The sequence below is a fragment of the Suncus etruscus genome, chromosome 3 (genome assembly GCF_024139225.1).
Source record: "Suncus etruscus isolate mSunEtr1 chromosome 3, mSunEtr1.pri.cur, whole genome shotgun sequence".
In the NCBI taxonomy this organism is placed as follows: domain Eukaryota; kingdom Metazoa; phylum Chordata; class Mammalia; order Eulipotyphla; family Soricidae; genus Suncus; species Suncus etruscus.
Genome location: NC_064850.1, coordinates 107336722 through 107353924, shown reverse-complemented (window position 1 = coordinate 107353924; position 17203 = coordinate 107336722). Strand labels below are relative to the sequence as shown.

General features: G+C 38.3%; 2 protein-coding genes across 2 annotated transcripts in view; both read left to right on the top strand.

Annotated features, from left to right (window-relative positions):
• Window positions 1–17203, top strand: part of GUCY1A1 (guanylate cyclase 1 soluble subunit alpha 1) — an 825102-nt gene that overhangs the window by 359184 nt on the left and 448715 nt on the right. The window lies entirely within an intron of this gene.
• Window positions 7628–9083, top strand: NPY2R (neuropeptide Y receptor Y2). Its single transcript, XM_049769628.1, has one exon. It carries the CDS (start codon window positions 7641–7643, stop codon window positions 8787–8789), a length of 1149 nt encoding a protein of 382 aa, XP_049625585.1. The 5' UTR covers window positions 7628–7640; the 3' UTR covers window positions 8790–9083.

Here is a 17203-nt window from a genome sequence, read left to right as displayed (position 1 = left end):
TGCTGAGTGAAATAAGTCAGAGAGAGAGAAAGATGCAGAATGGTCTCACTCATCTATGGGTTTTAAGAAAATGAACAAGACATATTTACAAATAATAATTTTCAGGCACAAAAGAGAAAAAAGCTGGAAGTTACAGCTCACCTCATGAAGCTCACCGCAAACAGGGGATGCGTTTAGTTAGAAGGAAATAACTACGTTTTGAACCTATCCAAACTAATGAGAGATGTACGAGGGAATAGAAAGCCTGTCTAGAGTAAGGTGGGGGGTTGGGTGGGGGAGGAGGGAGATTTGGGACATTGGTGACGGGACATGTTGCACTGGGGATGAGTGGGTGTTCTTTACATGACTGAAACCCAAATACAATCATGTATGTAATAAAGTTGGTTAAATAAAAAATAAAATAAAATAAAACTGACTTTAATTTAATGGATGTTTCATAACCAGCTCTGTACTTCAGTGGGCCATGGTAGTCAAATAACTGATTTTAAATCTCTTAAAAATAGTTTTGTGCATGGTAATACCGTTCTATCTGCCAGTCCGTCTCAAGGGGCACACACCTGACTCTCATCAGAGCTTGGTCCCTGGCCCTGTGTTCAAAAATTACTCATGAGAAGGAGTCCCAGCACAATATGAAGTGCTGGGGGATCAGACACCTAGGGTCTATCATATGCAAGGCGAAACACCCTTCCCTTCTGTTCTGTCTCTCCAGTCCCCTAGTGATTTAACTTTAAAAAGGCTGCAGACAGTAGGGACTATGTAAATCTTCAAAAGACACTTGACTTTAAGGGGAGTGAGACAAAGATGTTTGAAGAGAGCAAAAATTGGGTTTTGTGCAATAAGTCTCAGTGAAATTAGTTAAATTCAATACCAAGCAATTATTCAAAAGGATTGCAGTATTCTTTTTGTCTTTGCTTTTTTGGGGTATCTCAATCAGTGCTTACTTTTCTAAAGACGGCTCCCTTAATACATAGTTCATTCTTTACTGATATAGCTTAAGAAAAGTAAGACCTATTGCAATTAAACACAACACTACATATATACGAGGAATATTTTTCCCCATGTTAAAAAAATTCAAATATTGAAAGTATAATTGTGTTGAACGTCTTGATATTTTCAGTTCTGTTTACTTTTATGTTTAAGTAATTGCAAAGCCCAAGCCGCCGTTGTATTATAAATAACTTATATACTCCTGCGGGCATAATTCCTACTTTAAGCAAAGATAATTTTCAGATTAAGCTGTGCAAAGATGCTTTACCTATGTAATATTAGGGGCAAGCCCGTCACTCACAGCCCTTATTCCTTCGTGTTGCCTTAAATTCATTATTTGGGGTGTGAGAGCGTGTTTTTTCAGTAGACATAATCATTTTGTACATATTTCAGCGAACTGCCAAGAGACCAACAACAGTACAACAACGATCCACACTGCAGAACCGAACCGAACCGGGCTGCAGCGGATCAGCATATACAGAAGTGTGGTAAGAAAGATTTCCAATTTCGGGCTAGTTTTTCCTACCCTCCCTGGGCTCTTGCTTGAGCCCCTCTACAAATTCAGCCAGGGAAAAGAGAGGAGGGCTGCCAAACTGCTGGAAGGAAAGACTGGGCTGCTCAGCCTGGAGGAATCCCCGAGGGAAAATGAGCTCGCAGCTATGTTGCCTGCAGTGTCAAAAAACGGGTTTCGCACCCCCCAGGCCGACCTCAGCGGTAGAGAGGCTGTGTTCCGGAGGAGGGTTCGGCCTGCAGGAGCTCCTAGGAGAGTTTCAGAGATGCGCGCTCGGTGCGAAGGAACCAAGTCAGCTCATGGAGTAAAGTGAGATTCTGTTTGAGTTGCTGACCCCAAGGTTTTCCTCTTCTTGCAGCACCGCACCTCTGCCCCTACGACTCAGGGGGTGAGAGTTCGCGGACGGACTGGGAGGTTGGGACCCGTGCAAAAAAATATTCTTTTCTCTTTTTCAGCCCCCTCCCATGCGCCCCAACTCCGCAACATCTCTCCCCCTCTTGATCCAACATCTGGTTCCTTTCCTGGGGGCATATTTGGTGAACCCGGGGCAGGATATGGGGGGACTCTGCCCTCTCCCTGTCACCTCTGCAGGAGCCAAAAGCAAAGGGAAAGAGGCTGTCAAGACGCTTCATCTTCAACTTGATGGGGCTCCAGAGGGAATCGTAGTTATTGCTGGCTGCTGGGACCCACGAGAGGGCGCCGCGTAGGCGAGGGTCCAAGTTCTAGGGCTTTCAGGTGCTTTGAGACCAGAAGGGGTGGGTGGCAGTACTCGGATCCCTCGCACGGAAACTTCTTGTTTCTCATCCGGCTCTCTGGGCTTGTGGACCATCGCCCCCGCCCCCCAGCCCCCCCAGACACAGCACCTACATCTTCCTCTGGAGGGAAGTAGGGGTCCGCCCCCCGCACCCTCTTCTGGGCGGCGCCGAGCCGGAGGTCTTTGGAGCTCTTACTCTGGGCGCACGCTGCGCTCCCTGCTCCCCGCGCGCCTCTCCAGGGCGGTCCAGAGTGTCGCAGCAAACCCAAGTCGACTTGTGCCTGTGCCTTTGGGGACCTTCCATCTAGGAGACATCCTCCTGCTTTCTCCGAGCTAGAGACCCAGAGGATCCTCGGATTGCCTGGCTGCCTATGTCTGGCTTTTACGACTCAGCAGGAACAGGAGCTCCGGTGAGTTCAGTGTCCACTTCTAACTGGATTCCTCATCTGGGGGGGGTATCCCTCTAGAAAGGGCTGGGGTCCTATATAAAGCATGCTGGAAGTCTTCCGTAGTATAGGGACTCCCCCTTCTAGTTTAGGTCGAAGGCAGGGATGAGGGTGGAGGTCCCATCCTTTTTTGCTACTTTCATTGCAATCATTTATTTCTCCTGAAAATTCTTAATTATTTCCCTGACCCAGTGAAAGGGCATGAGCTTTGCAGAACAAGTTACCATGCCTGCCTTAGTGATAACACATCTGCCCAAAGCATAGCTTATTTTGACTGTATTCTCTGAATCTGTTTAAGAAAAGACAGATTTTTTTTTGAGATTAGTAATCGGTCTTCCACCAACACGGTTCACCTATTCAGAGTAGCCTTTGGTATAGAAGAAGAAAAACATCCTTGCTATAGGTAAGCTGGCATCATTTAACCCTAGTGGTATGACATAGACAAGTGTTTTCTAGAGCCAAAAAGATAGCACAGCAGGGCGTTTGCTCTGCATGCAGTAGATTTAGGACAGGCTTTGGTTCGAATCCCATATGGTTCTCCGTGCCTGCGATTTCTGAGCACAGAGCCAGAAGTAACCCCTGAGAGTCGCAGGGTGTGACCCGAAACAAGAATAACAACAACAACAACAAAAGTGTTTTCCAAGGAGTCTAGAGTTCAGGCACTCTCAGCAGAGACATTTCCGTCTTTCATGGGTGTTTTCTTACACTTTTTAAAAAAAATTTTGCTGGTCAGTTAAGCTATCAAATCTTATACACTGCTTTCTTGGACATCTCTCCTTCTCTGGGACTAACAAGCAAGCAATTGAGCATTTCGTATGATTTCTGGCAAATTTTTTTCCTTATAGGAAAAACTTCCTGGAAGGTCTTGTGATTATGAAATTGTGATGGCAGAAATACTGTTGCAAAAGAGATCTACCAATTTAAATAGAGTCATGGTTTGAGCTTGTTTCTCAGATCATTAGAAGTTATTTAATTTAGCAAAGAAGAAAACACAAAACAAAAGAAAAAGCCATTTTCCTATTCTACAAAGAAATGTTTTCTATCACCAAATCTTGAGAGCACCATGCAAGTTTGCCTTAAGGATATTGAACAATATGAATGCTTCCTTTTGCCTTTTATTTTTTTTTTTTAGGAAAAGAGATTATTATCTCTGAATTAACTCAGATTTCAATTTTTGCATGTTTGATCTGGCAGACAGTTTTACATGTCCCTTTGCCCCTTCCAACTTTCTGGAAGAGCACTGATGAAGGGGATTTCCCATGGGAGATTCTGTAACCTTGTAGAGAACAAGTAGAAGGCTGGAGAACAGGTGTTAGTTTGTATGATGGTGAACTATAGGTTAGTAGTTGTTCCTGCAGAGAAGTTTTAAGTAAAGGGATTTTGACATTCAAAATAACAGCCACAGCAACTGAAACAACCCCACGAAACAGAATGTGGAAGGGGAAAGAAAAAAAAAACACTTTAATAAATCAAATGCATCTTGGATACACTTTTAGCCTAGGCTTACTCTTAATTTTGTTTGCTGCAGTTCTCCAAATCAGACCTCTTGGAGTCTTGTTAATTCTGTTAATGACTTGCCAGAATGGACTAATTGCTCCTGCAAAATCAATCTTTTCTAATCTAAGGGAAATTGTATGACTGATCCAATACACACTGCAAAATTTAAATGGTTTGTTCCTCATTTCATTGGTGCCAAAGGTGTAGAAGCAAATGCAAATGAGAGCCTGCACTCATTGAAAGAGTCTACTTGAAATGTATGCAGAGGGAAGAAGCACAGATCTGTAAAATTAGTACAGAGCACGTGGAATTTTTTCTGTACAAAAGCCTCAGCGGCGATGTGTATGGAAGTGATTGTATGACTGACTGTGGATATGTTTTCTATCCTGGAGTCAGAAGATTTTCAGTGTTTGCTGACTAATAATTTATGTCCTACCAAGAGCTTATTTAAAAGGCATCTTGGGAAATGTAGAATTCACATCACTAAGAACCAAACTGCTATCCCAGGATATCATATTAGAATTAAGAACCAGAGTAAGCATAGATTGATTATAAATGATACATTGTATTTTACTGACCTCAGTCAGTAAAATTATGTTTTCCTTCAGCTGCACATTTGTTTTACTAAAGTACTGAGTACCTCAATGATGTAGACAATATGTACTGACAATGAGTACCTCAATGATGTAGACAATATGTTACAATAAGGTACTGACTGACATATCAGAAGACACAAAGCCAATAGGCTGGGCAGGAATGAATTCCAGAAAGGCTCTTTATGTCCTGCCCCAAGATGAGAGTTTTTTCCTCTATATCCACATTCTTACCTGGTATGCATAGCTCTCAGTGGAAAAGCACAAAATAAAGCACTGATGCTTGATGATATCAGCAGACCTTAGAAATTAAACCTTACTCAAACAGGCCAAAGAGAAGAACATGAAGTCTGGAGAGAGATTACAGCAGGTAGAGCTTGATTTGTATACAGCATACCTAGTGTGATTTCTGGTATTGCATGTGATCCTCTGAGTCCAGCCAGGAAAGATCCCTTCACAACTGAGCCAGGAATAAGCCCTGAGCACAAATGGGTGTGCAAGCCCCTCTCCCAATTGTGCAACAGGAGACATTAAGATTAGCATGAACAAAAAGTTTCATTACCTAAGCTGAAGGGAGCTGGGAAGCAGAACTAGGGCACTGGAGCCCTTTGCTAGAAAAGTCGCCCTTGATTAGTCCTGGAAGAACTAGAGCCAGGGAGCTGAGCTCTATGTAGACAGTAGAGAAAGGAAAAAGACATTATGGCTTCCCTCTATGGCATGGACTTGTCCAATGACCTACCTGCCTTGTGGACCACTGGTGGAACCCAATCAGCATCTCCATGACTTGAGAGTCAGGTGATACATAGGCCCACGCAGGCAATGTCTGTGAGCTCAGAAATCATGACTTGTCTATCAATTTCTGGATTCTATCCCCAGCACCACTAGCTGTGGCCTCAAAACAAAACTAAGAAAATAAATTCAAACAAGAAGGCCTGAATCGGTGATGGCAGAACTATGAGGGATATTCAAAAGGTCACTCAGCCTGCAATGTATAGCTCTGAATATTCTCATAGACTTGGAAAGGAACAATAATAGAAACCAATATTGTTTTAGGTAATCTAAGTGCTTTTTAGAAAGACTATTATTTTTATACCTCTTTTCTCTTGCAACATATTGAACTTCTTAACTTTTTAATGGAAGTTTTGGGCCACATCAGGTACAGCTTAACATTGTTTGAGGCTAGTGCTCAAGAATCATGTAGTGCTGGTGATTTCCACATGTTCAGAATCTGCTCTCCCATTTGAACTGTGTCCACAAAAAGATCATGTTACAATCCAGTGAAATGTAAGAATCTTAGAACAGATATCCTGTTGTTTTCACCACACCCAGTTCTAGTTCTCTGGAGGGTGGATGCTACTCCAGTAGTCTTCAGGGAACTCAGGGACTCAGAACCTCCCCAAAATTCTTAGTCAACTGAATGAAGGTTCATTGTAAGGCCTTACACTGCCAGAGATTACCCACATGCAAGGAATGAACCAGGCCCCATCTTCTTGGCCCCAGATTCTTATTCTAATCAGAAGTTTTTAAATGACCTACGGAATTTAAAAGTGGCATAAGTCCAGGGAGAAAACATATATACTTCAAGGGGACATAAGTAAATTTGCAATAAATCTTGATTTTATGCAGATGTGAACAAGCAGAAGTATCTTCGTGGCTAAGTTGTTCATTAGGAGGATGTATGAGGTATTCAGTTGTAGTAAGTTAATGAGTGAAAGAAGAAAAAAAGGATATCAATTAGAAGATAATGTATTTGTGGTAAGAATTGAAAAGAACAGAACTAATGTAGAAATAAAATGGTGGGTGGGAGTGAGATATAAAAGGCCAGGGATATTGTTTTCTTAAATTTGTAAGTTAAATAAACAGTTGGGGAAAAGGCTGAAGAGAGTGCAGAAAGTAGGGCACTTAAGCTGTATTGGGCCAATCTAGGTTTAATCCCCAGCACCCCATTTGATCCTTGTGTCTGCCAGGAATAATCCCTAAGCACAAAGCCAGGAGTAAGCCCTGAACACTACCATGTATGACTCCAAAACTAAAATAAATTAATAATTAAAGGGATCAAAAAGTCTAGAATAGATAGCTGATTTTGTGTTTTGTTTTGTTTTGTTTCCCTTCTTATTTAGGTCAGTGGTGATAGCATAGACTAAAGAAGGGCATATGAAGGAAACTTTAAGTTTGGAAAGCTAAGTAGGAAAGAAAAGTTTGAAGCTTTCATATGTAGACAAAAGAGAATGATATAGTTCAGATGTGGGTATATTTTTTTCATGTAATAATTTTGTAAAATTCTGCTATAATTGAATAGAAATTAAAAGTAGCTGTTGAAGACAAGTTTCCTCTTAAAAATGTTAACCAGTACACTAGAAACAATAAAACTAATGAAGACCTCGCATTTCCCTTAAGAAATTTACTCTCCTCTTTTCTGTGAAATTTGTGCAGCATTTGTAAATTTGTCAAGATAGTGAACAAAATTTATGCTTTGTAGAATGAATTTCAAGAAAATTGAGAAATTATAAAAAGAATTGATACTGTTTCTAATATTTACTCCATTTTACAAGTCAGATCATTTTGGGGGCATTTATAGTGGAATTATCCTTTACCCTAGGAATTATATTTTACTTTTGTGGTATAAGTTTCAAAGATTTTTTTTATATTCATATTTGTTTTCTGTGGCCAGGTCCTTATTAAAGGACCTTCTTTGATCAATTCTTGTTCTTTGTGCAATTTTAGGGTCAGGGTATTTCAGTCCCTAAACCACCACACAGGGCTTCACCCTTGTGTTTTTCTTGATCCTTATTTATTTACATTTATTTATTTATTTATTTATTTATTTTAGTTTCTTACACAAGTTGCTGAAAATGGGCCCTATTGGTGCTGAGGCTGAGGAGAACCAGACGGTGGAAGAAATGAAGGCGGAGCATTATGGATCAGAACAAACCACTCCTAAAGCGGAACTGCCTCATGACTCTGAGCCAGAACTTATCGACAGTACCAAGCTGATCGAGGTCCAGATTATTCTCATCTTGGCGTATTCCACCATCATCTTGCTTGGTGTCATTGGCAACTCTTTGGTAATCCATGTGGTGATCAAATTCAAGAGCATGCGCACAGTAACCAACTTCTTCATCGCTAATCTAGCTGTGGCAGATCTCCTGGTGAATACCCTCTGCTTGCCATTCACTCTGACCTATACCTTAATGGGTGAGTGGACAATGGGTCCAGTCCTATGCCACTTGGTTCCCTATGCCCAGGCCCTCGCAGTGCAAGTGTCCACAATCACCTTGACAGTCATTGCCTTGGACCGGCATCGTTGCATTGTCTACCACCTGGAGAGCAGGATTTCCAAACGAATCAGTTTTTTGATTATTGGCTTGGCTTGGGCCATCAGTGCCCTGCTAGCGAGTCCCCTGGCCATCTTTCGCGAATATTCACTGATTGAGATTGTTACTGATTTTAAAATTATGGCCTGTACTGAGAAGTGGCCTGGGGAGGAAAAGAGTATCTATGGCACCATTTACAGCCTTTCCACCATAATCATCCTCTACTTTTTACCTCTGCTCATCATTTCTATTTCCTACACTCGCATCTGGAGTAAACTGAAAAACCACGTTAGTCCTGGAGCTGCTAACGATCATTACCATCGGCGCAGGCGAACAACCACCAAAATGCTGGTATGTGTTGTGGTTGTGTTTGCTGTCAGCTGGCTGCCCCTTCATGCTTTCCAGCTTGCCGTTGACATTGACAGCCAAGTCCTGGACCTGAAGGAGTACAAACTCATCTTCACCGTGTTCCACATCATTGCAATGTGCTCCACCTTTGCCAACCCGATCCTCTATGGCTGGATGAACAGCAACTATAGGAAGGCTTTTCTCTCAGCCTTCCGCTGTGAGCAGAGGTTGGACGCCATTCACTCTGAGGTGTCAGTGACATTCAAGGCCAAAAAGAACCTGGAAGTGAAAAAGAACAGTGGGGTCAGTGATTCTTTCGCAGGGGCTACAAATGTCTAGGGAAGCTGCAATGTGAAAATACATGAAGATTTTTGACCGGAGCATACCTCTGGACGATAAGTTTGCAGGAGCATCCTGCTTTCTCAGACAGGAAGACCGAAAGCATCTGAATGGAAGCATCGGTTTTGTAGGCCATGAGAGAGCTTGTGGGTAACAGCTTTGGTGAATGAACTCACCAAAGACAGGGTAGCAAAACAATTTGCTGACAGTTCATTGGATAGTTAGTTGAGTTATAATAAAAGCAGAGAGAAATGCTTTTGGCCATTTCCAGAGTGAAAGAAACCTGAAAAAGGAATTGGCATTATTGTCATTGTTAAAGAGAGTAGATGAGTTGACTTTTGCACCATAGTAGGGTGTAATTAAGGATTCTCTATTTCCTCCTTCTTGAATAAAATATCACCAAATGTCTGTTCTCCCTGGAGCTGCAAACGCTCAGCTTATTGTATTTTGGTTGTTTATTTTCCCTCCAATGGTCTGTCCCATCAGGAAACTCTTCTAAATGTTCTCTACTATTTGAGTAACTTCAAGTATATAAACTGATATTTTCTATGTTATTCGTATTTTAGCAAATGATGAGGGAAAAACATAAGTGCACCATCAGCTGTTTTTACTGCTTGGTAAAGGTTTCTTCAAGTCAGACTTAAAGACTGAAATCCTCTGTATTATAGAAATGTAAACCATCATTTTAATTTATTTCAAGCTATCCCTACTTTCTATAGATTCTATTTCGGTAGCAAACATGAATCATAATCACTGCTAATTATTATACCTTTTGGAACATGAATTATTCCCATGTTAAACCTGAGTTTATCTTCAGTAAAACTAATTTTGTTGGGTTTTGTAACACTTTATGTTTGTAAGCATTTTTGGCACAGAAACATAGCTTTAATGTGTTCATACAACTCTAATGTTATTATTTTTTTAATTTATCTTCTGTGGACCCATTCATGATTAATAAAAATATAATTTCACCAAAATTGAACCCATCTGGTAAGAAATACTAAGCACATTGGATTTGTTTCATTTTGCAAATGTTCTCTTTGGAACAGTTTCAGAATAAATTATCCTTTCAAAATAATCGGCCATATTTTTATAACTTAGGAATAAATACATATTAAATTATACCTGTAAGTATGGGAGCATAAATACTATAGTATTTGTTGCTGATCTTTTGAATATAATTTTTGTCTCAATAGTACCCAACCAAAGATGCTTAAAACTTTTATGTTATAAAAGATAATTGAGATAATAATATAATTGTATTTTTGGATGCTGTTAAAGAAGTTTCATTGCAATCATATTTTTGTAAGTGTGACTGAATCTGTAAATATGTAGCTTAAATTTTAAATATATTTAACATAAGTTAAATGTTAAATATATTTAACATAAGTATTGTATTTAGTTATAAACATTAACTTTTAACTAGAGATATTAATTTTATTACTGTATAAAATTTAAATTATTACTTATTTAATTATACTCATGCTAGAAAAAAGGACTGGTCTTGAAGTGGACTAGATTTTTTGAATTTTAAAAAAGAGTTAAAATAGTAGAAGTTATATTAGGTGAAAAACTATTAATTAAACAGCTAATAATGTACAATAATATGGTATATTAATCAATTGAGTAATTACACTTTCTGTTGGATTTGAAATAAATGTGCAAGAAGCAGTCTTTTGTCTTTTAAAGAGCAATTACTTTGTTCAAAATGCTAATAGGTAATTGTAGGTTAAAATATTTTTCTTCTTGTTGGAAAATTCTTACACTGTAAGAAATGTGCTTGCTAACATACATGTGTCACCATTAATAAATTATCAGATTTCAGTCATGGGATCAACTTAATTGCTAATGCATTAATAGAACTTAGATTGTTATTTTAACTGTTGGAATAAAAATAATTTGGGAAATTAAAGAAATTGTATGCTTTTATATTAGCATTGCTATTCATGATAGGATAGTAAGCTTTTGATACAGCTTAAAATAGGAATGTAAAGGTGGTTCTTAGTGATCTAATTCTCTTTTCATTCTGCACATATGTATGATTTAGAAGATCTACTTAGAGTAGTTACAATATTCTGACAGTACCTAACTTTTAATACAATTTCTGTTGAATTTCAAATCAAATCAAGCTTGTCAAAAACTGGCATTGGACACTAAACCCAATTTTCTCATCCCCAACACACACACATGCACACATATACACATTCACACACACACATACACACACATATACACACACATAGAGTGTTCCTCTGTTTTTTGATCTGTAGGACTATATTATTTACCCAGTTCTGAAAAATCTTGCATTTTGAAGTCACCTTTTACCCCTCTCCCTTCAAAAATATATACGTAGATGTTGAGATTATAGTAACGAAAGATGTGAGAGCCTAATTTATGGGGAGAGATTATGCTAATAAGTAATAATTAAATCTGCAGGAAAAAAATAAAGAAGCGTGAGAATAAAGCTGGTGAATGTATGAAGAATGATTTTTGGAATGTAGGGTCAAAAAAGGCCTTCTGGAGACTTGTGCAAACACAGATTATGGGAAGGAGCCAGCAACATCAGGATGTGGAAGAGTGGGCTGCAAGACAGGGCTGCCGCAAGTAGGCCAACCCAAGGTGGGTTTTTGAGGATACAAAGGATTGATAGGTTAGGATAACTAAGGGTGGGTAGGCACAGAAGTAGAAGGACCACAGGTCTCTGGGCCCACCCTTGTATTCTTTTTACTTTATTTCTTTATCATAGTCTAATTGATCTTCACATTTTGTTCTAACTTTTAATTGTACCTTGAATCAATTCACTTTTCTGTATCTCTATGTTCCCTATATAATTCAGGCTGAGATGACCTCTCCAAATCTTTATTATGTTTCTTGTTCAACATGACACCTGTCTGACTGACTTATTTCTTTATCCCGCACAGTCTTCTCATTCAATCCAACTTTTACCCACTGGGGAGAGTAACTTTTAAACAACTCTTATCTATCTGATCACTATCCTGATGAAAACTCTTCAATGAGTTTCATGATGAATTAAAAATATGTAACTTGAACGGATATTCAGTAGTTGTTTCTAGGTAAATTGATCTTTTGCAAATGATCTTACCATGCAATATTTGCCACTAAGCTAAATTTTGAATTAATGAGGTATGGATTATTTTAATCAGGAAGTTTTAATTCCTCACACTATTAGTCTTTAGTAAATGCTCATCAAGGAACCAAAGTTATTTTGTCAAATCTTAAAGTCAAGATTTGGTGATAATTTTATAAGGCATAAAAACAAGCTTTCCTATTTTTATTCTGCAATTTGAAGACAAAACACCATAAATATTCCCATTTTTATTATTCAACTTGAAGAGAAGAATGGTTTAGCTCTCTAAGAGTTCAGAAAAGGGCTGTTTATTCAGGACTGGACTGTTTTAATTTTGTAACTGCCATAGTTAATATACATTTGCATAATTGTAAATAATTTTATACAGGAATTTTATTTATGATTTACTCCAAATGATCTAAAACCTGGTACTCGGAAAGCAAAGAGGGGACAATGAGGTGCATTAGTTATGATTCAGAGAACTAAAGAGCAACCAGTCTAAGTGTTTCTAAAAGCTATTTAATGCAAGAAACTGAAATCTTATGAAACCTCTGCAGGAACTGAAGAAGTGATGATCAGGAAAAGCTTCCATTAGCATTGAGGAAATCAAGAAATACAAAATGGCAGAAAAGCATGACTAATGTCTATGGTGCCAAAGTGGATGATGCATAAGAGAAAAAAGACAGATTTATCTTCTTGAACCCTTTATCCCTATACAGAATCCCTATACAGAAACCAGCACACTATTTCCATAGACACTAATATCTGTTGATTCACTTCTGCTTTCCAAAATTCATGTAATTGTTTCATTTGTGGTCTATAACTTACATTGGCTGTCAGGGATCTGGGGTAAATGTAATAATTAGGTTTCTAGTCCCTGAGTTATAGGAGAGTATAGAAAAGACAATTTGATGTTCATTTGCTATCAGACAATCTAACGCCCTTGATAATTACCCCCAATGGTGTAATTTGGGGATTCAAATATATCCTCTTCTTCACTGTGGCTCTTTGGATTAATAATGCAATGCAATAACTATATCATGTTTATTTCTTTCTGTTATCAACACCAATGTGTTAAAATTACTCTTAAAATTGTCCTTACAGGGCTGGACAATAGCACAGTAGTAGGGCATTTGCCTTGCACACTGCCTAGCAGGAACCAACCTGGGACCAACCTAGGTTTGATCCCAGCATCTCATAAGGTCCCCTGAGCCTGCAAGGAGTGAGTTTTGAGTGCAGAGCCAAGAGGACTGCTGGTTGTTGCCCAAAATCCAAGAATTAAAAAGAACAAATTGCGGGCCGGGCGGTGGCGCTGGAGGTAAGGTGCCTGCGCTAACCTAGGACGGACCGCGGTTCGATCCCCCGGCATCCCATATGGTCCCCCAAGAAGCCAGGAGCAACTTCTGAGCACATAGCCAGGAGTAACCCCTGAGCATCACAGGGTGTGGCCCAAAAACCAAAAAAAAAAAAAAAAAAAAAAGAACAAATTGCCCACATTAATAAAATAAACTGAGGAGTAAAGTGTGATATAATTTCTATATCCAATTAATTAGAATGGAGAAGGGAAGAATTACACTAATACTTGTACCATGATATGAAAGATACATTTTTGGGGCCAGATCAGCAGGTAGAGTGTTTGCTTGGTTTGATCCTTGGCACCCCATATGGTTCCTGAATTCTATCAGTAGTAATTCCTGAGTGTAGAGCCAAGGGTTAAATCTTGAGTACTTGAGTGTGGCCCCCAAACAAAATACAACAAAAGTAAAGCAAATAAAAAGAAAAAATTTGGAGTGACTCTAAAGCAGGGGTCCTCAAATTTTTAAACAGGGGGCCAGTTCACTGTCCCTCAAACCACTGGAGGGTCTGACTATAGTAAAAACAAAACTTATGAACAAATTCTAATGCACACTGCATATATCTTATTTTGCAATGAAGAAACAAAACAGATACAAATACAATACGTGGCCTGCGGGCCATAGTTTGAGGACCACTGCTCTAAAGGAATAAATAAGGACAAAAGGAATGATGGATTCTTCAAGAAGAAAATAGTCTTTAAATATTTCAAGGTGATAAAAAATAAAACATTAATGCTAAAAAAAAAAGACAATATTTACTTTTCCTTAAAAGTTAAAAAAGAAGAACACATATCGCATAATTCAAACATAGTTTCATTTCATGGCACTAAATGATGATATGAATTTTAGTAAATTTTGGTAAATGAATTTTAGAAAACAAGATATTATTACAGATTTGTTATGGACTAGCTCTTGGGGATAGGTGTGAATTAGAGGGCTTCTTTTGAGTCCTCTTGAGGAGAGTGGATGCAATAATAGCACACACATACATGGTGTGGAGAACAGCATTCTAACTTTAATTTTTCAGCTAGGAGTTTTTTAGGGAGTGATTATTGGTCATAAGTATGAGAAGAATGTTTACAATTACAAAGCAGAGCATAACAATAATAGATCAAGCTATGGGTGCAAATAGTAAGAGTTCTGAGTTACAAAGAAGGTCAAGTTTAACATTTCAAAGAAGTTCCTGATAAGCTAGCCTCAGATGTAAAATAAGGGAATAAGGGATTAGTGAGAAGTAAAAAAAATTCTATAGGAATTCTTGTCTTCAATGGGAGAGGCTCCATTATTTTAGAGGTGGAAGTGAAAGAGAGAGCTAAATCCACAAATGTGTATTTCTCAATTTCTTGAAAAAGTCAATAGATATCCCAAAATCTGCATTCTGGCCAAGACCTTGTATCTCAGAAGCTGATGCTGCAAGCACAATTTGAAGAGAGAGAGAGAGAGAGAGAGAGAGAGAGAGAGAGAGAGAGAGAGAGAGAGAGAGAGAGAGAGAGAGAGAGAGAGAGAGAGAATATTGTATTTGATTTGGTGCTAAAAATTATCCAGGTAAAGGGGTTTTAATCAAGGCTATATTTTGCCTGTAAATAACAGCAGAAGGGAGAATTAATTTTAAGCCAAAATAATACGAAGAGAATATAATGTCAGTACCATAATATGAATCTCAAAAATTTCTCTACGAAACTTCCCCAACTCTCCACGCAGGGTAAAATACTTCTGCAGTGGGCCTTTTGGTGAAAACCCCTTGGGGATATACAAATTAGCCATCCACATGAAAAATATGTCATTTTAGAGGCTCTCTATTTCATCTCCTAAAGAAATATGGAAATTCCTATTGATGGTGTGACAGATTGGGTTTTAATAAAGTTTTCCTGCCTGTGAAATCTTGACCCTGGCATAAGTTCACAGTCTTGGAAAATCTTCCTGATATGGAAGACATATAAGAAATACAGATAATTAGTTATAACAATTTAATGTTACCTGTAATTTTAACTCTTTCTATGTAATTTGTGAATGTTTTACTGAATGAATATAAATGAAAATGACTAATTTTAAATCTTCACTTCTTTTTAGACATGAAACTGTCAAGTTTAAACACTTCAGAAAATTAGTTGTTTAACACCCCAGGTGTAGGCAAGTGTGGTTATATTAAAATTATATAAGTAAAAGTGTTATATTATCCTTACTGAAAATAAAATTATAATTACAAATTTGATTTTTATTCTAACAATGTAGCATATAGTATACTACTAGCATGTGGTATGGAAAAAGTGATTTTTTAATTTCTCTACTGATTGCTCCAGAGCCAAGGGAAGAGGGGAGGAGAGTGGGGGGGAGGGAGAGGGGAAGGAGAGAAAGAAAGAAAGAAAGAAAGAAAGAAAGAAAGAAAGAAAGAAAGAAAGTAAGAAAGGAAGGAAGGAAGGAAGGAAGGAAGGAAGGAAGGAAGGAAGGAAGGAAGGACGGAAGGAAGGAAGGAAGGAAGGAAGGAAGGAAGGAAGGAAGGAAGGAAGGAAGGAAGGAAGGAAGGAAGGAAGAAAGAAGAAGGGGAGAGAGGGAGAGGGAAGAAAGAGGGGAGAGAGGGGTAAGAAAGGAGGAAGGGAGGGAGGAAGAGAGGAAGGGAGAGGGAAGAAGAAAGGTAGACAAAGAATGAGAAAGAGGGAGAGGGGTAGAGAGGAAGAAAGGAAGAGAGGGGTAGAGAAAGAGGGAAAGAGAGGGGAGAGGGAAGGAAAGGGAGAGAGAAAGGGAGGGAGAAAAGGGCAGGGAGAGAGAGCAGAAAAGTGATTTTTGTGTTCACACATTTAATTACAAACAATCCCTGGTGTACACCATTATACATATAAATGTATGATATATGCATACATAATATACGTTGTGTAGAGAATAACAACCATATGAAAGTGGCTATTAGACTTTTTCTTGTTGTACCTATAGAAGTCATTGGATTCTATGTAGTAAAGAATGAGAAGGATATATATGCTGAATGAACAAACATAACTGAAATATATGCAATTTTAAAAGCTCCTAGTTTATGAAATTTTTCTGCTCAAGTGATTGATAATTAAAGATGACACATATCAAACCAGGACTTTATTCTCAGCACCGGCATATTTAACGATGATTAATGTCATCTTTTAAAGTAAAATACAAATCCAAAGCCAACTACAACAGAATTGTTACACAATTTACAACAAGCTAGACATAGAAGGGACCACTTATACTAGCAGCCCGAGGGGCAAAGGAGGGGCAATATGGGATGCATGCTGGGAACAGGGGTGGAGGGACGGCAACATTGATGATGGGAATGCCCCTGATTCAATGTCACTTTGTACCTAAAATACTACTGTGAATGATTTGTAAACCACTTCGGTCAATATTAAAATTATTAATAAAAAAAGTAAAATGACCAGTGATCAGCATCTCAGGACATATAGATCTACAAAGAAATTATTTGTGTTCTCACATAGAAGCAAATCAGAATTTTGTTTTGAGAATGCAATTGGAGTGAGAACAAAAAAGAACTCAAGGGACATTTGTAGGATCAGCATTGCTACATACATTGTGTTTATTAACTTGGACTCACATTCCATCTATCAAAATAAGTCTGTAATGTCTGGATCCTATTGAACCGGATTCTATTGAGGGATATAGCAATGGACTCTAGGAAAACAAAGATAATTCAATTTTTAGGTTCATTAAAGTAATAAGAAAAGTTTGACAATCAAAGCCTTCTTTGGTGTTTTGAAATAATTTCTACTCACTGAAAAATAACACCATTTACATAATTGCCTCAGCTAATAAAGAAAATATGCTTTATTAATGTCTTATTATAACCTCAAACATTTTTTAAGAGTTAGGCAAATATAGTCTGTCTCTGAGATGAGAATTGTATGTATATTTTCTGGACTTTAGCTTGAAGTCTAAAAGTAGATGTAGGCATTCATTATATATAAGGACTCTTGTGAGTATTATTTTTA

Coding starts and splice junctions, on each gene's coding strand:
- NPY2R (XM_049769628.1), top strand. CDS start 7,641: ATGGGCCCTATTGGTGCTGAGGCTGAGGAGAACCAGACGGTGGAAGAA.